General features: G+C 49.0%; 1 protein-coding gene and 1 long non-coding RNA gene across 4 annotated transcripts in view; both read left to right on the forward strand.

Annotated features, from left to right (window-relative positions):
- Window positions 1-7,029, forward strand: part of VPS26C (VPS26 endosomal protein sorting factor C) — a 51,109-nt gene extending 44,080 nt beyond the window's left edge. For all 3 annotated transcript variants that reach the window (XM_077765452.1, XM_077765450.1, XM_077765451.1), the window contains 4 exons: window positions 1,202-1,276; window positions 3,957-4,107; window positions 4,315-4,467; window positions 6,375-7,029. In XM_077765452.1, the coding sequence (XP_077621578.1) occupies window positions 1,202-1,276; window positions 3,957-4,107; window positions 4,315-4,467; window positions 6,375-6,457 (462 nt within the window). In that variant the 3' untranslated portion in view covers window positions 6,458-7,029. The remainder of the gene's footprint in view (window positions 1-1,201; window positions 1,277-3,956; window positions 4,108-4,314; window positions 4,468-6,374) is intronic.
- Window positions 7,030-7,220: 191 nt separating this feature from the next.
- The window catches only part of LOC144232569 (uncharacterized), a 15,915-nt gene continuing 1,101 nt past the window's right edge, over window positions 7,221-22,034 (forward strand). Inside the window, exons 1-4 of the long non-coding RNA XR_013335451.1 lie at window positions 7,221-7,254; window positions 11,001-11,152; window positions 13,054-13,210; window positions 15,398-15,473. This is a non-coding gene — a long non-coding RNA (uncharacterized LOC144232569). The remainder of the gene's footprint in view (window positions 7,255-11,000; window positions 11,153-13,053; window positions 13,211-15,397; window positions 15,474-22,034) is intronic.

A 22,034-nucleotide genomic window follows, 5' to 3' on the forward strand; every position in this document is an offset into this window, starting at 1 on the left:
GAGAGAGAGGGAGACACAGACTCTGAAATAGGCTCCAGGCTCTGAGCTGGCAGTCAGCACAGAGCCCGACGTGGGCTCGAACCTACGAACCACGAGATCACGACCTAAGTGAAAGTCGGACGCTCAACCAACTAAGCCACCCAGGCGCCCCAAAAAATTTTTAAAAAGAACTCTGTTCTTGGGGCACCTGGCTTGCACAGTTGCTGAAACGTGCGACTCTTGATTTCGGGGCTGTGAGTTCAAGCCCCACGTTGAGTGTAGAGATTACTTAAAAATAAAATCTTCAAAAAAACACACAAAAAGAATCCTATTCTTTATGAATTATTTCACGAGAAGGCCAAAACCACCCTGTGATCTCTAGTCGACAAGTTAAATAGTCCTTTAAATGCTGTGTGGAAGAATATGTGCATGAACCTATCAATAAGAAGAATATTGCTTAGAATACGCTTTTGGTGAATGAGGACACTTGGCAGTTTGGCACCTGGGATCTCGGCATCAGTGGCCGTTGGACCCTGGCGCCGGAGTGAAACCCGCCAGGCAGGCCCCAGGGAAGCCTGGCGGGAGTGACGGGTCCTGCAGTTGTGTAGCGTGGATGTGAGTGTGTCCGCTGACTGTGGTGACATGATTATTCTATGCGACTCATTCTGCCAGTTGGACGGCTGGGTGGCCGACAGCGCCGGCATCGGAGCCAGAACACCTGGGTTTGAATCTCGGTTCTGCCACTTGAGACCGCCTGAGCTCTCTGTGCCTCACTGTGCTTGTCTGTGAAGTGGGGCCAGGGCCGGGGCCAGCACCCCGTAGGGTTGCCGTGCTCCTTCGGCAGCACATCAGAGGAGCTTTGTGTCAGCCCTCACTCTAAGAGCTTTAAAATGAGTACTTTCCAGTAATACTACCCTTGGTTCTTAGGTCTCATTTTTAATTCCTGGACCAGAAAGGGACCTGAGAGATTAAGAAAGTGATCCCTCATTTTACAGATGAGGAGACTGAGTCACAGGGGGTGAAGAAATGGGGCAAAGAGCACGACGTTGCCTTGACAGAACTGTGTGTGTAGAACCCGGGTGGGCTGCCTCTCACTGCCGGCTTCCCCCGCCCTCCGATCCATTCTGCTGCCCTTCGTTTCTTTAAAAGTGGAAAAGGGAAGTTGGATGCGGGGAGCCCTTGGCCTTCAAGCAGCTGATGTTGGTTTTACCTCCTGTTTTAGCCTCAGAAGGGGAAGCTGACGCCAAGCCCCGTGGACTTCACCATCACGCCTGAAACCTTGCAGAACGTCCGAGAGGTAGGTGTGCCTCCCACAGCTAGCTGTCAGCACAGAGCCCGATGCGGGGCTCGAACTCACTGACCATGAGCCTGAGCTGAAGTCGGACACTTAACCGACTGAGCCACCCAGGTGCCCCTGGAAACGTTTACTTCAGCAGCAGTGTGATTCGTCTCCAAGCCGTGCCTCTCACAAGGTAGCACCCTTACTGCAGATGCACGGCCTTTCCGCTCTCTTCCTGGTTATCCTGTTTGCCAGCATTGGCTTCTTTTTCTTGCTTTTATTTTCCTCAGATGTTTATTGGTTCTTGGTTGTCAGCTTATATTTACATAAATGAGGATCAAATATATATATGGCCTTGTTAACTAGACTCCTTGTCCTTAGCCCAGAAGGTAGGCTGTCCTAGTCACACACGCACACCCTGACGTGAGGGGCTTTGCTGCAGGGGAGGGGCATTCGGCCCTGTGGGCTCTCTTGGAGGGTGTGCAGGTGGCCCGTCTTCTGGGGTCACAGCCTCATCGTCCTGCATGGTGACTGTAAATGGGGACACTTACCCAGCCTGCTTTGGGAGCGTCGTGGGTAGGAAGTCAGCCTTGAGGGAGACATGCTGACCCCAGAGGCCGCTCATGGCCAGTTCCATCCCCCCTGTGACCCCTCCCCTCCACCTTCCCTGGGTGGGCCCCGCCTCTGACCTCAGGGCTGCCCAGGGCCCGCTGGGAACAGTGTGCAGAGCGCTCTGCAAACCTCAGGACGTCCCCGGGACCCCTGGGGGCTTCACTGTCCATGTACTTTTATTTGTAATTTTTTTTTTNACTCTGAAACAGGCTCCAGGCTCTGAGCTGTCAGCATAGAGGCTGACATGGGGCTCGAACCCACGAACCGTGAGATCATGACCTGAGCTGAAGTCTGATGCTTCACTGACTGAGCCACCCGGGCGCCCCTGGCTCATTTTTTCTTTTTTGTTTGTGGCAACATCATGTCCCTGGGAGGAGGGGTAAAGTGAATGTTCAGTCAGGATCTTCAGCTGGGCGTTGAGAGCTTTTCTTTTTTGTCAGTTGCCCAGAAGAATTTTAATGTAGATTGCCACTGCTTTTTATGTTTTGGAACAAATAGCCTCTCTACTTATAGTTATTTTTAGAACATTGTCTTGAATCGAGACTTTTCTAGAGCTCTCTGCCTCTAGGGCCGGCAGGTGTGGGTCCCCTGCTCTCCAGTCCCAGNGTCTAAACTGGGATGAGCTGTGGGTGGCAGGTACTGACTGGATTTCAAAAAGAAGGAGAATATAAATGTAATTTTTTAATATTGAATGTTTGTGGGAGGGAGAGTTCGGATCTCTTGGTTGATTTTACTGTTTCCTTTTACTTTTTATATAGAGCTGCTAGAAAATGTTAGATTATATGCATGGTTCCCATTTGCGGCTGCATTTTGTCTCTGTGAGATGGTGGTGCTTCAAACCCCAACTTCAGTAACTGCGGCCATCGAGGTGAAGGCTTCTAGAACAGTTGCCTCGGTTCATATCTGCTTCCCACAAGAAGTCGTCATCTACCCATGACCAGGTTCTTAGGTGTGCAGAGAAAGGGTCCAGGAGGTTTTAGTCCAGCATTGATGAAAATTGTTGTCTTTAAACGTCCTTGAGGGGTGCCTGGGTGCCTTAGTTGGTTGAGTGTGTCTGCCTTTTGATCTCAGCTCAGGTCTTTTTTTTTTTTTTTTAATGTTTTTATTTCTGAGAGAGAGAAAGAGACGTGGCGTGAGCAGGGGAAGGTCAGGGAGAGAGGGAGATACAGAATCTGAAGCAGGCTCCAGGCTGTCAGCACAGAGCCCGATGCGGGGCTTGAACCCACGAACGGTGAGATCATGACCTGAGCCAAAGTCGGACACTTAACCGACTGAGCCACCCAGGCGCCCCTCAGCTCAGGTCTTGATCTCATGGTTATAAGTTCAAGCTCCACATTGGGCTCTGTGCTGGGAGAGAAGCCTACTTAAAAAAATAAACTAAACAAAACAAATAATAAAAGTTTCTTTTAATGTCCTTGAAATAAATGCTTTGACTTTTCAAAATTGCATAATTGGGAGCATTTTTTAAAAATGTTTATTTATTTTTGAGAGAGAGAAAGATTGTGAGCGGGAGAGGGGCAGAGAGAGAGGGAGACACAGAATCTGAAGCAGGCTCCAGGCTCCGAGCTGTCAGCACAGAGCCTGACGTGAGGCTCGAACCCACAATATGAGATCATGACCTGAGCTGAAGTCAGACACTTAACCCACTCAGTCATCCAGGCGCACATAATTGGGAGCATTTTAAGTTGATTATTTTTTTAAAGCCTTTCGAGTGTACATGTGACCAGTTGCACTTAAACACCATTGGCGACTTCCTCAGGCGTGTCTATGTCATGTTGCTTGGTAAGGAGGAGCTTTCCAGATCTGATCTAGGGGGTCAGGACAGCTCTGTGGGGCTGGCCATTCTGTACGGGCCGTGCGGGCACCTGCCATCTGCAGGGAGCTGTTGAAAAATTCAGTCTGTCGACTGACCCGACAGGCGACGTGAACACCACTGTACTTTCCCATTTTGTAAAATGAGGTCCCCGTGGGTTTTATCAAAATTATCCAACTTTGCGTTCCGTTTTTATTTGTACCAGGTGACTGACCGTGGAGGGCTTTCCCTTGGCACCTCCCGTCCCTGATGTCTGTTTTTGTTCTGTTGCAGAGAGCCCTGCTCCCCAAGTTTCTCATCCGAGGCCATCTCAACTCAACCAACTGTGTCATCACACAGCCGCTGACGGGCGAGCTGGTGGTAGAGAGCTCGGAGGCCGCCATCCGGAGCATAGAGCTGCAGCTGGTCCGCGTGGAGACCTGCGGTAAGGGCCCCGTGGCTGACCTGCCGGTTCCAGAAACGTCTGCGTGAGAAAGGGCGACGCGGAGGGAGGGAGCCCTAGTCCTGTGGGGCAGGTGGCCGCGCTGGTGAGGGTGGTGACACAGGCGCTCACGGAGGCCCCAGGCTCTGTCGCTCTGCTTGTCTGGACAGCCGCTGTTCCCTGACTGCTCGGCGCTGTCCGCCCACGCAGGGTGTGCAGAAGGATACGCCCGGGACGCCACGGAGATTCAGAATATTCAGATCGCTGACGGAGACGTTTGTCGCAGCCTGTCCGTCCCCATATACATGGTCTTCCCCCGGCTGTTCACCTGCCCTACGCTGGAGACCACCAACTTCAAAGTGGGTAAGCGCGCCAGCCGCCGCCGTGGGCCTGCCGGGTTCTCCCGTCAAGGTGGGGCCCGCGTACGGGGCCCCCTGAGAGCCTGCAGTGGACACGCGGGTCTGCTTGGGGCGGGCGGGCTTGGCCCACAGCACACAGTGCCTCGGCCGCGCCGCAGAAGCTCCCCCGGGGGGCTGCTGTGCCATCCCTGACGGTGTGTGTGACACGTGCGGGCCCTCCACGGGGGGAGGGGGGGGACCGCGTGGCCTAGGGCAGGCCCCGCAGTGTCCAGAAGGAGCGAGCACAGCACGGGAGCAGCCCACCGCGTGCGTGAGGAGGTCGGGCTGGCACGTGGGGGAGACTCGGTTGTGCCCGTCCATGTGGATCACTGTCCAGGCTGCTCTTCCCCCGCTGGGGGTGTCGGGGTCACTTTCCATGATGAATATTCGTGGAGCCCCTGTGTGCTCTTACCTGCAACGTTACAGCATAAGAGGTGCGCCGCAGGGTCAGGACAGCGTGTCCGGAGCAAAGAGGGCACCAGACTCGGCTGTTGGCCGAACACGTGGAAGGGCGGCGACGTCTGCTGGAAGTGTGGGGTCCGATCGGAGCCCAGCGAAGCCCCCGTGACTTTTCTCAAAAAAGCTGTGTGTGATGGTTGTCGAATAACCTGTGTGTGTCCCCGGCAGGGGTGCGGGGCACAGGGCGAGGGCCCTCCTCGGCCCGCTGCCCTCCTGCAGGTGATGCCCCCCACCCCCCCACCCCCGNCCCCCCCCTGCAGCCAGCATCACCCCCCGCACGCTGCACACGGCGTCCTGAAGGCCGTGTTTTACCTCGGAGTACTTTGATTTTAAGTCAGAAGGAGCTTATGTGTTGGTTTCTCATGTGGTTTTTCTACATAAACTTCAAGAGATTGAAACATTTTTGTTCTGTATTTTAAGCACCTAATTTTTTGCATGCTGTTTCTGTCAGATTTATAACATGTCATGTTGCGCCTGTGATTCTTCCATATAAATCACGCCCTCAGTCCGTCAGCCAGGATACCAGTAATGCTTTTCAGGCCTGATCAAGAGTTTTGTTTCGTTCGGGGCTCCCGGGCTGCGGGACGCTGGGAGGGACAGCTCCCTGACCTGGGCTTTCCCTGCCTGCTGGGCGTCCAGCCACGCTGTGGCCCCTCCAGGGAGGCCAGCAGGGTGGTGGGGGGATGGTGAAGACAATGGCCACCCGGACCCCAGAGGGCCGTGCTGGTGCCGTGGCGATGACCACAGTGAGGAGAGAGATGGGGCGCTGCTGTGCATGGCTTCTGTCAGGGCCGCGCCCCCCCCTCGGGCGAAGGCAGACGCCCACGGGGACACTGTCCTCAGGAGCCAGCTGGGGGGGGGCTCAGGGGCCATGGGTCAGGTAACCCCAGGGCCCCTTCCACAGCTGAGCGACTTTGGTGCTCGGCCCTGGCCCCTCGGTGCGGCTCACACGCACCCTTTGCCCTCGTCAGCAAGAGTCAGTTGTTGAAACAGGCACATCAGGTGAATTCACCCCTCCCCCAAAGAACAACTGTGACACTGCACTTTCTCATCTGGGGTGGGAGATGCGGGTCCACACGTCGGCTCTTTGATTAAGAACTGGTGGAAGTTAAAAAAAAAAAAAGGCAAAAGTATGAGTGAGCAGGAAGGATTCTAGGAGGTTCTGTCTGGTAAGGCCTGAGGACGAGGAAGGTGTGCTTGAGAAGCTGACCCCTTGCGGCTCCAAGGAGAGAAGACGAATTCCCTTACAGCCCTCGCTGGTTCCCCCAGAAGCCGGGGGTGACCGCTGTGGGTCATGGGCACAGAAGCCCCCGGGGCCCCCTGGATGGCCCTCACCTTTCAGAGCCGGGGCGGTGGGCGTGCGGCCTCTGCTGCGGGGCAGGGGAGTGTGACACCTGTCCTTTCTTTTCTCAGAATTTGAGGTTAACATCGTTGTACTTCTCCACCCTGATCACCTCATCACCGAGAACTTTCCACTGAAGCTGTGCAGGATGTAGCCCAGGAGTGGGCGGCGTGGAGGGCGAGAGCCACCAGGCGGAAGTGCAGAGGGGAGCGGGCTCCTGGCATCGTGTGCTGACGTTCTCGATGCTTCTGTGTCAGAAGTGAAGCTGCCCCCCCCCGCCTCCCCGCACCACAATCACCATCGTTCCTCATTTCCTTGAGGTTCTGCGTCCAGTGGGCGCCGGGCCTCACACCGTTTCTTTAAGACTCATGCGGACTCCGTTGCCTTTGGCAAAGCTTCCTGGGACTCCTGACCTCACCGCCCCCTTCAGAGGCAGGAAAGCTGTAACAGCAGTTTGCTCGGCGGGAAAGTGCGATCGCAGGGACCAAGGAGGAGACCCTCGGCACCGAAGACTCCGCGGCAAAGCAGCCGTGCAGGGTGGTGACGGGCGCGCCGCGGTGTATGATGTTTGCGGATCATCCGCGCGCGGCTGCAAGGCCGCATCCTCTAAACCCGTGTAACGTTTTCCCCCGACTCTGCTCTGTAGTCCTTTTATTTTTCATGCGAACTTCAAAGCGTTGAGGGAACTGGAATAAAAGCGTCCCTTCCGGTCACGGGAGGAGAAGACCCCTNACCCGTGCCCAGGGCAGTAGGTGAAGACCCGCTGCACCAGGCGGTGCCGGGAAAATGCCCCGGACTTGATGAACTTGGCCTGCCCCCAGCCCCCTGGGGGAGGGGCGTTCGGTAAAGTCACGGTGGTTCACGGAGAATGTGAGCCTGTTGTGACGCATTTCTTCCGTCTCATCCTGCCGGTTTATGTTGGGCTGCAGTGAACGAGGCCTCAGAAATAAGGTGTGTGCTTTGCCTGCCACCTGGGCACCCTGACCGTCCCTGCCCCGCGGCGGGCGGCCGGGCTGACGCCCTCTCCTGGGACGGGGTCCGGGGACGTGTGATGCCCACAGGGACACGCCTGAGTCAGGCCCCGCTTCATCCTGGGGCCTCGCCAGGGAAGCCGATACAGCCTACCTGCGGAGTCGTCCCCAGGTTGGCTCCCAGAGAATGCATTTCTGGTTTATAAACCTCCTTTTCTGCTCACAGGACATTAATAATTATGTCTCTTGATGATGTGTTTAAAAGATCAGAAGACAAGGGGGCATACTTTCTGGGAAGTTTCAGAGGTGGAAATCATTTTTAATGAAAGAACAAAAAAGCTAAATTAGAATTTTGAGAAGAGGGTTGGGATGCGTGTTGCTCTAGAATTTCTTTAGTAAACCGGGTTTATGGACATAAATATGCGGGGGCTCTTCTTAGGGACTGACTGTTAACTGACAACCTGCCAACAGCCTGGCCGCTTTGATTTTTCATCTCATTTAATCCCGAGGGGCGCAGACAAGGGCCTCATGCTGGCCATTTCCTTCCCCTTCCTGGCCAGGCCCCTCCCGTGGGTTATTAAGGGAAACACAGACGTGTAGATACGCGGACAGGACCGCGGTGGCCTGCTGGGGGTGGGGGTGGGGGTGGGGAGGCCATCAGGGGCTCAGGGCTGCCAGATTCCCCGGTTAGATCAGGGGGAGGGGAAGGGGGAGGAAAGAGCCTGAACGGTGGTGAGTCTCTGCCTGTATTAACTGGGAAATGCCCAGCGAGACGGGCGCACTTGGCCGTCAGGGCTGGGGGCTGAGGCGGCGCGGGGCCTGGCTCCGGTCCTCGGCCGTGTTGTCAGCTCCGGCGGAAAGGTTAGAGGGGAAGCAGAAATCAGATGTAAAGGAGCCAAAGCGTTTGTCCTGAATTCGCCCAGTTGGTGTTCCGCTCTGGTGGCGGGAAGAACACGGGGCCGGGTCTGCCACCATCATTGGAATCTCATAATTCCCCCACGGCTCTGAAGTCTCCTCTTAAAGCTCTGGCGGAGGGCCGCCTGGGTGGCTCCGGCCGGTAAGCGTCCCACTGCGGCTCAGGTCATGATCTCCCTGTTCATGAGTTCAAGTCCCACTTCGGGCTGTCAGCGCAAAGCCGGCTTCAGAGCCTCTCCCTGCCCCTCCCCCACTCGTATGTACCTTTTCGCTCAAAAGTAAACATTTAAAAAAATATTTTAAAAAACTTTGGGGGAGAGGGTTTCCTCTATGTGTGGGCTGTGGCAGATTGCTACAATCTGGGATCCCACGGTCCCTTTCCAGATTCCCCCTTCTTTTTCCGAAATAAGGTGCTTCCATGAACCCGTGGCCAGTGACTAGGGACTTATTTCTGACCCCATAGCTGCTGGGTGTGGTCATGTGATGCAGCTGCCAAGGGCCAGGGAGGGAGGAGGCCCAGCACTCCCGGGAGCCACGGCCCCCCATCCCGCAGCCACACCCGCCCTATGCAGGAAAACCTTGACCAGGTGGAAGGACCCTGGGCTGGTTTTCACTGTTCCTGGTCAGGCGATTAAAAGGACGAAGTTGCTGGTTTTCCCAGAGAGAAGTGCGGGCTCAGCACCGGGGATGAACTCAGGGAAGACAAATGTTCCGCCGCCTTCCATCCTTTGCTTTGGGGACCAGAGCTGCAGCGGGGCTCCTGAGGGTGGGCCCCCGGGGGGTCGTGCTGCTGCCTTGAGCCGCCCCCACCTGTCCTTGAACCTTGTTAGGAGGTGCTGTTTCCAGTGAGGCTCACCCTTTGCCTCCAGAGGGTGGGCCTCCAGGTGCCTGGGGTGGGGGCGGGGGGGGCTGCTCACCTGTGGCAGTTCTGAGTCGCTGGGCGGTGAGACACCAGCTGTGGGGGCACCTGGGTGGCTCAGTCGGTTAAGCATCCAACTCTCAGGTGGCTCAGGTAAGGATCTCACAGTTTGTGGGTTCGGGTCCTGTGTCGGGCTCTGTGCTGATGGTGAGGGGCCTACTGGAGATCTTCTCTCCCTCTCCTTCTGTGTCTCTCAAAATAAAGAAACTTAAAAAACTTAAAAAATAAAAAAGATATCAGCTGTGGCTGTGGGTCTAATGGAGTAGGAGCTACATGAGCATTTGGGACCTGGCCCTGTGGACAGTGCTGGGCAGGGTTATGCGGCCGTGTGGTCATCCTCGGAGGAGGGGCCACTTACTCTCCACGTGGCCGATAGACGGATCATAATCGACGGAAGGCACTGCCCTGTTTCCACCCACGTCCCCACGACGCCATGTCCGGGGGGAGCCCTGTTTAACGTGGTCCAGGTTTACCTGCACCAAACCCGGGCCACCCTCCCCTCGCTTCGTCCGGGCCTCACTTTGCCACATCAGCAACACGCTTTTCTGCCCGTTTCCTCCGGGTGCCCCTCCCACGCCGGCCACGACGCCATGTCGGTTGAGGGGAGCTGAGGGCTCTGCCGCCTTTGTTCTCAGTGATTGCCTCGGTTTTGATGAGGTGAGTCAAGTGAAGATGAAACCAGGAGACAGGAAATCGCTTGCAGCCGGATGCAGTGAAGGAGTGAGGTGAGTGACGGGAGACGCAGAAGTCCAAGCTCAATCGTACTCTCTTCCTGATTTCCTTTATGGAAAGGGAAAGTGTCAGGGAATGTTCTAGACCAGTTCAGCCCACCGTAGTGTCTTGTAGTAATGACCTCCCAGTAGCCTCGTTGAGGGGGTTCTGTTATCGCCACGTCGCAGCTAAGCACGCGGAGGCCCAGAGAAGCCGTGAGCTGCTTCGAGCCACGTCGCTCCGCCGACCTGGCCCTCTTCGTAATCGCCGCTGGTTGTCAGGGAGGTGGAAGAAAGTTTTGTGTGGGGAAATCTCTGTCCGTCGTAAGGCTCATCCAAGCCACCGCATGTTGGGACCTCAGCGTAGAGCTGAAAAGTCACAAGGCAGGACACCTGCTTGGGAAAGTGCTCTGTGTAGAGAAAGCCACTTTTGAGTAGGAACAACCCGGAACCCCAAGGTGGGCAAAACTAGACACTCGGGTAGGAAAAAAGTGCACGCGCGTGGGCCTGAGAGGTGGGGAGAATAAGCGTCCTGGGTCAGCGCCTGCACTCTGACCACCAAAAGCGATTTACACTCGAGACCGTCCAGAGTGGCTGGAATATTCAAAGGCCGTGACTTTACTAAGAAACCTAAGGTACCGAGTTTGCAGACTCAAAGCTGACCCAACTACACTCACCCAAGATGCAGTGAGCTGAGAGGGGGAGTAAAGGCAAACCAGAGGGATAGCTCCGTGAGGCGCCCTGTCCCCAGCTGTGCTCTCCTGAGAGTGTCGCTGGTAAAACGGGGCCACCTTGCCTCCCCCTGAGGCAGGATTCTAAGTGTTGGGTGGGTTTTCGCATCCAAACCCAGCCAGGCCCTCTGAAACCTTGCACGTAACATACACAAAACATACTCTGAGGTTTTACGTACTCAGAAAAGCACAGGACGTTATTGTCACCTGTGTCTGCAGAACTCTTGTCAGATGTGGGCACCACCCACTTGACCAAGACCAAGGGGCAGAAGACACCAAAGTACTTGGATTGCCCGTGATCGGCATCACCTGTCACTCGTTCTGTCACAGACGATGCTTCTGTTCTGTTCCCTGGACAACGTCCAGGAGGGGCAGGAGGCTGGGGTTCCCTGGGGGAGGGTTTGTTAAACGAGCACCCCACGAGAAGGGATGTTGTCACTTCCTTTCTCAGGGCTCACCCATCTCGGGGACAAGGACTGGAGCTCCAAAACCATCACCTCTGGGCCTTAAGTGACAGAATGGGACCAGCTTTCCTGTTTTAGACCAGCAGCCACTGTCGGGCCACCTGAGGGAGACCAGGCCAGCGGCCCAGACAGGAAAAGGGTACGTACAGACTCAGTCAAGGAAAGGTGGTGGAAAAGAGCAGGAAACTAAAGTCAAGTATTCATTTTAGTTTTTTTTTTTAATTTTTAATGTCTATTTTTATTTATTTTTTAATGTTTATTCGTTTTTGAGAGAGAGAGACAGAACATGAGCAGGGGAGAGGCAGAGAGAGAGGGAGACACAGAATCNACAAAAAATATATTTTTTAATGCACAGAAAATGTGCAAAAATCTGTTATACATTCTTCCAAAAAAGAAAATCTCAATAAAATTTTAATAAGTAGAAATTGCCCAAACCACATAGTCTACCATATTGCAATAAAATTAGGAATTAATACCAAAAGAAAAATGAGTGTAACCATTTGTAAATTTTATAACATTCTTCAAAAAGAAAATCAAAACTTCATCCGCAGACGTTTTAAAATTCAATGAAAATGAGGGGGGCCTGGGTGGCTTAGTTAAATCCAACTTCTGCTCAGGTCACAATCTCATGGTTCATGGGTTCGAGCTCTGAGTTGGGCTCTGTGCTGACAGCCCTGAGCCTGGAGCCTGCTTCAAGTTTTGTATTTCCCTCTCTGCCTTTTCCTACTTGTGCTCTGTCTCTCTTTGTCTCTCAAAAATAAATAAACATTAAAATTTTTTTTTAATTTAGTGAAAATNGGGGAGGGGCAAAGAGAGAAGGAGAGAATCTCAAGCAGGCCCCATGAGGTCAGTGCAGAGACCAACACGGCGCTTGATCTCACGAACTGTGAAATCATGACCTGAGCTGAAATCAAGAATCAGATGTTTAACTGACTGAGCCAGCCAGGCACCTCTTAAGTGTTTTTATTACTATAATGGAGAGAACGAAAACTAAAGAGTCGGGCACTCAAAGTTCAGAAAAGCAAGAACAAAATAAGAATGACAATAAGGGGCACCTGGGTGGCTCAGTCAGTTAAGCATCGGACTTTGGCTCAGGTCACGGTCTCACATTTCCTGAGTTCGAGCTATGACTTGGCTGAGCTCGAACCCTGCTTTGGGGGAACCCCGCTTCTGTCTCCCTCTTTCTCTCTCTCCTTCTGTGCCCCTTTGAGAATCTCTCTCTGCCCTCCTCACTCTGCCCATTGCTCACTTGAACCCCCCCCTCAAAAAAAGAATGACGAGGGGCGCCTGGGTGGCTTAGTCGGTTGAGCGTCCGACTTTCGCTTAGGTCATGATCTCGCGGTTCGTGGGTTCGAGCCCCGCGTCGGGCTCTGTGCTGACTGCCAGCTCGGAGCCTGGAGCCTGTTTCAGTCTGTGACTCCCTCTCTCTCTGACCCTCCCCTGCTCACGCTGTCTCTCTCTCTCTCCTAGAAATAAATAAAACATTAAAAAAAAAAGAATGACGATAAAAGCTGGGAGTGATTGATATGAAAGCAAAAACACCGGAAAGTTTATAACTAAGTCCACCGGTTGGTCCATGAAAAGACCGACTGGCGTAGCAGACCTTCAATAGAACAAATTGAACACAGAGGGAGAATAAGAAATCTGTAACATTAGGGACAACACTGGGTAAAAGACCTGATACGTTAGATTACAATGTGTACCTTCCCTCCTAATCAATTTGCAAACTTCAATAAAATGCAAAATGGCTCCAGAAAAAGCAGGCTGCAGAAACTGAAAAAAATTGCCAGAGAAACAGCCCTAACGAGGTGCGGGGCCAAGCTTGTTGCAGCCGGTTTCTATCAAAGCTTCAAGGATCAGGTAGTTCTTAACGCGACTTAAACAATCGCAGGCCGTGGAGGAAACTGGAAACCTCCCAGTTGGAGAAGCTGGTGCAGCCCTGATGTCAGTCTGACCTGTCAGGTGGAATTAGGTTGAGCTGTTGAGTGAGGGGCCCCGCAGTTGGGTGACTCAGAGACTCACATAACTGCCCCCCCGTAGGAAGTGAGAGCCGCCCGCAGCACAGAGCGTGTCCTCGGTGTCCCCGGTGATCAGGCTGCTCCGAGTTCATGGTGCCACCTTGTCTTTGCTACCGGACGTGGGAGAGACGCCGGTCCTGGCCTCACGGGGACGAAGAAGGAATCTCGCGGACAACAGAGTGAGCAAAGCCATGGGGTTTATTGCAGGAAAGTACAAAGCTCCCAAGAGTGAGAGAGGGGCCCCGACTGGGGAGCCGCCAGGGACTCTGGTCCCTGAATTTTTTTTAGGACCTTATAGAAGGTTTGTGAGACTCTGCGCGCGGGGCACCCAGGCCAGGCAGGTTCGCCCTCACGGTCTGAGCCCATCACAGCTAGTTCCAGCCATTGCGTCCCGCAGCCCCGCTCGCAGCAGGCACGGATGACTAAGGCCAGGTGCCAGCCCTATTGGGGAAGATCTCTAAAGCTGCCACGTGACACCTCTGCCTCCATCTTATTAGGAGAAAACAGGAAACACAGTATTCTGTGTGGCCACGTGCCTGACTGAAACATATCAGAGTTTTTTGTTTTTTTTTTTTTAATTTTGAGAGCGAGCGAAAGTGTGCGTCCATGTATGTGGGTGAGTGCATAGGGGAGGAGTGGGGGACAGAGGATCCGAAGCAGGCTCTGCGCGGTCAGCACAGAGCCCAATGCGGGGCTTGAACTCACGAACCACAAGATCATGACCTGAACTGAAGCTGGACACTTAACCGACTGAGCCCCCCAGGCGTCCCCAGAGGCTTTTACAGGAAGGGAAAACTGAACGTTGACAAAGCTGGAAAAAAAAGCCCCACAACCTCTATCACTTATCAGTATGGATGCAAAGATCTCAGATAAAATACAAGTTGATTTCTCAGTGTTTTAAAAAGCCAAGGTAGGGGCGCCTGGGTGGCTCAGTCAGTTAAGCGTCCGACTCTTGATTTCGGCTCAGATCATGATCTTGAGGTTTGTGAGTTTGAGCCCCACTGGGTGCTGACAGTGCAGAGCTTACTTGAGATTCTCCCTCTCCCTCTCTCCCTCTGCCTTTCTGCTCTCTCTCTCGAAATTAATAAATAAACTTTTAAAAAAGAACCCAATGTACTATGATCAGAAAGGGATGTGTTTGTATGTTTCAGATAGGAAAAGGCAGTTCAACACTAAGGAAGCTATTAACATGATTTATCACATTAATCAGTGAGAGGAAACCATCTTAATGGATGCCGTAGGGTGTATATTCTTTTACGTTTTATTTTGGAAATTTCCAACATATATAAAAGGAGGGAATTGTATAGATCATGTCAGATCCAAAGGATGTGTATTCTTTTTAGTAACATCTTTATTGAGATATAATTTAGAAACCATAAAATTGACCCACTTACAGTGTACAATTTCACAGGTTTTTAGGATTCTCACAGAATTGTGGAACCCTCACCACCATCTAAACTTAGAACATTTCTTCACCCCAAACAGAAACCCTGAAGCTATTAGCAGTCAGTCACTTCCTGTCCTCAGCCCTGAGAAACCAGTAATTTACTTTCTGTCTCCATACTTTGCCTCTTCTGGACATTTCATATAAATAGAATCATACATTATGTGGCCTTTTGTGACTGACTTCTTTGACTTCGGATTTTGTATTTGAGGTTCATCTGCATTGCAACGTGGATCAGTAGCTCTTTTTTTTTTTTTTTTTAAGTTTGTTTATTTTGAGTGAGAGAGAGAGAGGGAGGCAGAGAGGGAAAGAACCCAAGCAGGCTCTGGGCTGTCAGCACAGAGCCCGACGTGGGACTCGATCTCATGAACCGTGAGATCAAGACCTGAGCTGAAATCAAGAGTCAGATGCTCAACCGACTGAGCCACCCAGGCACCCCTATAGCTGTTACTTTTTACTGCCACATAACATTCCGTTGTATAGCTGTACGCTACTGTGTATATTCCTCAGCTATAGGCATTTGAACCATTAACACTTTTTTGGCAATTAAGAAAAGTCCTTCTCTGAACACTCATATGCATATAAGCCATTCATAGGCATGTGTTTTTATTCCTCTTAGATGCCCATGTAGGAATAGAAGTTCAGGGTCATAGGACTCTTTGATGTTTTGAGGAACTGCCAGATTGGTTTCCAGAGCACCTGGACCATCTTACATTCCCCCAGGAGAGCCCCAGGTCCCCATTTTTCCACGTCCTCATCACCGCTTCTTGTGGTCCATCGTGTTCATTGTAGCCATCGCAGCGGGTGTGAAGTAGTATCTCATTGTGATTTTGATTTTTGTTTCTCTAAGGACTAATGATATTGGGCATCTTTTCATGTGCTTATTGGCCATTTTTATGTCTTACCTCATGGCCCTGGCTAGACCCTCCAGCACAATGTTGGATTAGAAGTGATGGGAGTAGGCGCCCATAGGAATTCTTCCTAAAATCAAGATAAAGGTATGTATTGCATATAGAAAGACTCAATTGTAAAGGTATCAGTTATCAAATTATTTAAAAATTTTTAAAATTTAGGGTGCCTGGGTGGCTCAGATGGTTAACTGTCCGACTTTTTGTTTTTAATTTTTTTATGTTTATTTTTGAGAGAGAGAGAGAGAGATGGAGTGCAAGTGGGGGAGAGGCAGAGGGAGAAGGAGACAGAATTTGAAGCAGACTCCAGGCTCTGAGCTGTCAGCACAGACCCCAGTGCGGGGCTCAAACCCTAGAACCGTGAGGTCATGACCTGATCTGAAGTCGGCCATTCAACTGACTGAACCACCCAGGCGCCCCTTACGTGTCTGACTTTTGATCACGGCTCAGGTCATGATCTCATGGTTCATGGGTTCAAGCCCTGCATTGGGCTCTGTGCTGACAGCATGGAGCCTGCTTGAGATTCCCTTTCTCCCTCTCTCTCTCAGTCCCTCCCTGGCTCATTCTCTCTCTCTCTCTCAAAAATAAATAAAAATAAAACTTTAAAAAATTTTTACATTTTTGTATTTAACCTTATTCTAATGTAAATCTTAATGTAATATTTTCTTTGGATCTATAATTCCTATGGAAGAATGTTAGAATATTCAATAACATTTTTAAAATGAAGGAAAAAATAAAAGGTAATACCAAACCAGATATTGGGTAGTATCAAAAAAAAAAATACAAAAGTTAAAACAGTATTGTAGGTGTGCCAAAAAAGGCAGGTCAGTTTAACAAGTATAAAAGCCACAATCGGACACAGGTGTATAAGTAAGAATTTAGTATATGAGACGAGCAAGGAATACTAAGTAAAAATGTCATTTCAACAATTGCTGAAGAATTGAAAATATTATAAGTTGTGGAAAAACTTGTATTGCCAGTAGTCACCTCAAAAGGAAGTAAATTTCAAAGGTATAACAACGTGAAAGCAAATAATGACATAACAATACCAGAGAAGGTATAGTAAGTTGATGAATCACCAAATTCTACACCTAAAACTATTACATCATATGTTAACTAACTGGAATTGAAATAAAACTTAAAAAAGAAGAAGATATAGATAATATATAACTTTTATATGGTGAAACTTTTAAAATATGACAGCAAGGACGAATGTCATAAAGAAAAATATTGATGGCAAATACCTTCAATACATAAAAATTTTCTGTAAGTTTAAAGAGGAAAGACAAATGAGGAAAACTATTTATGACATAATGACTTGAAAGGTATGAATATCATTAACATATAAGAAAACTCTTACAGATCAGTAAGAAAAATATGAACACCCTAAAAGAAAATTAGGTCAATATATGAATAGACAATTCTCCAAAGGAAAAAGAGCATGTAGCCAATGACCTCATGAAAAAAAAAAAAAAGAGGTCAGCCTCATTAATTTCTTCATTTATGCAAACATTCATTTAAGCAATACGATTTATCAGCCATTTTTCCAGGATACCCAGTGAACAGGGTAAAAAGCATGGTGTCTACGAAAGGCAAAAGTTCCTAAGTTCTCTTTATTAAGGGAAACGTGGGAACAGGATTATATAAGCCCTTTGATTCAGAAATGTATGAAATCAGATACATGAATCTTTTCATTTAAAGAAAAATGGTAATGCCAATCACCCCGCCTAATAATCCTTTGCTTGTTCAGGCTCTGTTACAAATTTCTGTTCTTTCCTCACAATAGAAACTAAGGATACAAAATATTTATGACTCAGGGAGATAAACAAAGAGCTTGTTGTCAATGAATCCGGTTGAAAGAAGCAAGAAACACTAAATAAACTTAAAACCTGGCTCTGCTCCATCATAACTAAATTTTCTGTGGTGCCTGTTTGCTAAGCAGTATTGCAAAATAATAAATAATCCTTAAACACCTGCAATGTAGTATTTAACCTCTTGGCTTAAATCAATTGATTGATATAAAAAACTTTTTCAAATTTTTAATTTAAAAAATGTAAAAAGTGTTCATTCATGGGTTACGTGCACATTATTTTCACCTAAACTGTAAATGAAATCACCTCTTTTCTCTTGCTCTTTGTTCCCCATTAAGCTTTCAGTTTTTGTGATTCAGCTTCTGTGATTTGTTATCTCCCTTTTGCAAAAGTGTAACAGACATATCATAAAGAAATTAAAGTCTTTTACACACTAAGCTTAAACATATCCCAGATCATTGTTTATAGATCAACTTGCATGTTCTTGTGGGGTTTATAATTACAGATAATGAAAGATGCACTTTTTAATGTTTATTCATTTATTTTTATTTATTTTTTTAGTTCTTTTTATTTATTTCTAAGAGAGAGAGAGAGAGACAGCATGAGCACGGGAGGGTCAGAGAGAGAGGGAGACACAGATTCTGAAACAGGCTCCAGGCTCTGAGCTAGCTGTCAGCACAGAGCCCGACACGGGGCTCGAACCCACAAACCGGGAGATCATGACCTGAGCCGAAGTCGGACGCTTAACCGACTGAGCCACCCAGGCACCCCTGTTTATTCATTTTTGAGAGAGAGAGAGAGAGAGCATGAGTGGGGAAGGGTAAAGAAACAGGGAGACACAGAAACCAAAGCAGACTCCAGACTCTGAGGTGTCAGCACAGAGCCCGACACGGGGCTTAAACTCCCAAACTGTGAGATCACGACCTGACCCGAAGTCAGATGCTTACGACCTGACCCGAAGTCAGATGCTTAACCTCTGAGCCACCCAGGCTCCCGAAAAGAGGCACATTTTTTAAAAATATTTTTTTAACATTTATTTATTATTGAGAGACAGAGAGAGACAGAGCAGGAGCATGGAAGGGACAGAGAGAGGGGGAGACACCGAATCCAGAGCAGGCTCTAGGCTCCAAGCTGCCAGCACAGAGCCCGATGTGGGACTTGAACCCACAAACCATGAGATCATGACCTGAGCTGAAGTCGGCACCTAACTGACTGAGCCACCCAGGTGCATTTTTAAAACAGTGTTTAGGAAATTCTGCTTCTACCCATGAAGGGGAAGCTGATACCAGACTTGCCTTTCTTTCACAAACAAATAGCAAACTAGCTAAAATATAGAAAACACCTGTGTTTAGACTTTAGTCAGTGCGGGGACATCCCTAGAAAGAGGGAAACACACACGAGGTGAGTCCTAAGAATGCCCGGGCTTTGCCCGTGGGCCGTAGCACATGGAGGGGGGGACGGAGGACCTTCATTGCAGAGTTGAGGAGTCAGAGATGAGAGTTTGGGTAGATTGGAATGGCTGGAATTTGAGGTTCAGAGCACTGGAGAGGAGAAAGATACATAAAGAGCCCTAGAAATCTGAAAGGAGTCCCCTTGAACCTGTGGCTGAAAACTTAGTCATATATGATGGGGTTTGGGAATGGTTGGGGTTTGGAGCTGACGGCCAAGAAAGATTTCTTGAGACGTCTTTGCTGTAAAAAAGGAGAATTTATTAAAGCACGGGGGAGAGGACCCATTGGAAGAAAGAGCTGCAGGGAAGGGGGGGTTGTGAAGAGTGACTGGTTATATACTAGGGAGGTGGTGGAGGTAAAGTCAAAAGGGAGGCCTCCAGAGGGACTTTCATAAGCTGAAGAGGAGGCCTTGCTACTGTCAGGCCAAGGTGTTTTCCCTGCAGGAAGTCATCAGCAGGAGGACAGCGGGGGGTCCTGGAGACATGCTCTGCTTCGCATTTGCCTCCAGTATTTGTCCACAGGCTGCGGGTTATAAAGAAATTTAATTTCACCTGCCGTTTCCTCCTTGCCTTTGTTCCCCACGTTACTGTGTGACGGGGGTTGACATTAGGGAATCCAGGAAACTGAGTCTATAGGTCTCTGGAGATTAGGCTCTTGATAAGATTGCCTTTTTCTCATAATTTACTAAGATATTTGTAAACTGATGGAGACTCGTGTCCTGTATGACTGTGGTCTCCTGTCAGTTAACCATTTGTTTCATTTCCTTTATTTTGTTCTTGGACAGCCAGGAGAGCCTAAGGATCACACACATCCCACCTGGGGGTGGGAGGGGGGGAGTGTTAGCTTGTGCTTTGCCCTCACCTGGCCCTGTGCTCCCTCATTAATGTATGTGTAAGGGGAACCTCGGAATGTCAAGGAAATACCAGGTCTCTGTAAGCCAAATTGTTTTCAGAGCTGACACAGTCCTGGGAGGCATGTGAATTCCAACCCGTGAGAGGGAAGATTCCAGAAGGGCTATGCGTAATTAGTAGGGCTGCTCTAAATCCATCCCACACAAGTCTTAATGGGGTCAAGTTGATCTTTAAGAGTTTAACTATCAGCCAAAACAAACTCAACACTCTTTAAAGGAAGACAGAGTCCAGACCCTCAGTGGTATGATACACAATATCTAGTATCCAGTCAAAATTACTGGACACTCCAAGAAGCATGAGAATGTGATCCATAAACTGGAGGAAACTCAGTCAAAAGACATAGATCCAAAATTGGCAGAAAAGGTCAAATTAGCAGATAAGAAATTTAAAACAGCTATTAAAAATATGCTCAAGGATTTATGAAAAACATAACATGATGAGAAAAGAAATTGAAGGGGCGCCCGGGTGCCTCAGTCAGTCAAGCATCTGACTTCGGCTCAGGTCACGATCTCACGGCTTGTGAGTTGGAGCCCCGTGTCGAGCTCTGTGCTGACAGCTCAGAGCCTGGGGCCTGCTTCGGATTCTGCGTCTCCCTCTCTCTCTGCCCCTCCCCCCCTCACACTCTGTGTCTCTCTCCTTCAAAAATAAATAAACATTAGAAAAAAATTTTTAAACACTGAAGAAATTGAAGAATCAAAAAGATAAAAAAGATAAAAAAGAATCAAATGTGGAGTATTTACGTGTTTACTAGAGGGCATGCAGCCTGATTCTGGATCACTGAATAAAGCCAATTAGATCTTCAGGGGGAAAAAAGAAAAGGAATAGGAAGGAAAGGAAGAAGGACCCTCCTGACCTGTGGGTTAATGTCAGGTGGTCTATTGTACGTATCACTGACGTCCTGGGAAAAAGTGTTACGTGGGAGCAGAAAAATATTTGCTTGAATAATGACTGAAAACTTTCCAAATTTGATGAAGATTGAAACAGTTAAATAGATTTTGTTACATCAATATTGATATAATGCTAGAGAGTTGTTAAGTTGGATAAGATAAGATTTGTATGTACTTCTATATGTAAAAATCATATATATTATCAAGTGAGAAAAGCAAGGTGTACGGTAATAGGTATAGAATCACTCCATTTGTGTAATTTTGAAAAGGATACGCATTATCTTATATGAAATGGATATGGAAGTAGCCACAATGAACTTTTGGAAGTAGGTTCCTTTGGACAGGGGATCGAGGTAGACGGGCAGAAGAACAGATTCTTATTTATTTTTAGTTTTTTTAACTTTCTGTACTATTTGAAAGTTTACCTCATCCACATATTTTTTTTAAAAAAAACAAACATAATTTAAAAACTTAAAATATGTGATGTGTTCTCACGCACTGCCGATGGGACTGTAAGTTGGTAAACATATGTAGATATGTATACATACAACTATTAATACATATGTGACACAGATTAAGAAAAAAACAAATAGGGGCGCCTGGGTGGCTCAGTCGTTTAAGCACCCGACTTCAGCTCAGGTCATGATCTCCCTGTTAGTAAATTTGAGCCCCGCATCTGGCTCTGTGCCGACAGCTCAGAGCCTGGAGTCTGCTTCATATTCTGTGTCTCTCCCTCTCTCTCTGACCCTCCGTTGCTCACTTTCTTCCTCTCTCTCTCTCCCCAAAATAAATGAACGTTAAAAAAGAAAATTAAAAAAACCGAATCCACAAAAAAAAATTTTTTAAGGTAAAGAAAGTATTCTATGATAATTTTCACATTACACAGGACATTAAATCTTTGCCAACATACACAGTTCCTCCTGGGATGTGTATAAACCTGAAACACAAGAAAATGGAGTAAAGGCTCAGAGTAACAGAACAGCTCACTCTTACCTAGTGCTTACTGTGTGCCACGCACCGTTCTAGGTGTGAGCTCTTAATTCTCACAAGTCTATAAAACCAGTACTCTTTTTTTTAAATTAATTAATTTTTTACAAATAGTTTATTGTCAAGTTTGTTTCCATATAACACCCAGTGCTCATCCCCACAAGTGTCCTCCTCCATGCCCATCACCCCGTCCCCCTCCACCCCCATCAGCCCTCAGTTTGTTCTCAGCATTCAANGCTGCACCAGTTTACATGAAACCAGTACTCTTGTGTGTCCGTCATACAGATGTGGAAACTGAGGCATAGAGAGATTGGTGTTATTTGCTGGAGGTTACCTAGTGGGGAGTGTTCGAGCTGATCATCTCAGCCGTGGCTACTCCCCAATTAGGGTGCAGACTTCAGGGTGGGAGGTAACCAGGGTACTTTCCCCGGAAGCTCTTTCCAAGCCTGATTGACGTGATTAATCCAGTTGTCCAATTGGCCAGTATCTCTAATGTGTTACCCCCGGTCTTCCACCTTGACTGTGTGTTGAAAGTACTGAGGTGGGTCTTTTAAAAGCCCAGAGGCCACAATTTGACTTCTTACTCCAGTTACTGAACAGAAAG

Source organism: Crocuta crocuta, unplaced genomic scaffold, assembly GCF_008692635.1.
Source record: "Crocuta crocuta isolate KB4526 unplaced genomic scaffold, BGI_CrCroc_1.0 scaffold84, whole genome shotgun sequence".
Classification (NCBI taxonomy): Eukaryota; Metazoa; Chordata; class Mammalia; order Carnivora; family Hyaenidae; genus Crocuta; species Crocuta crocuta.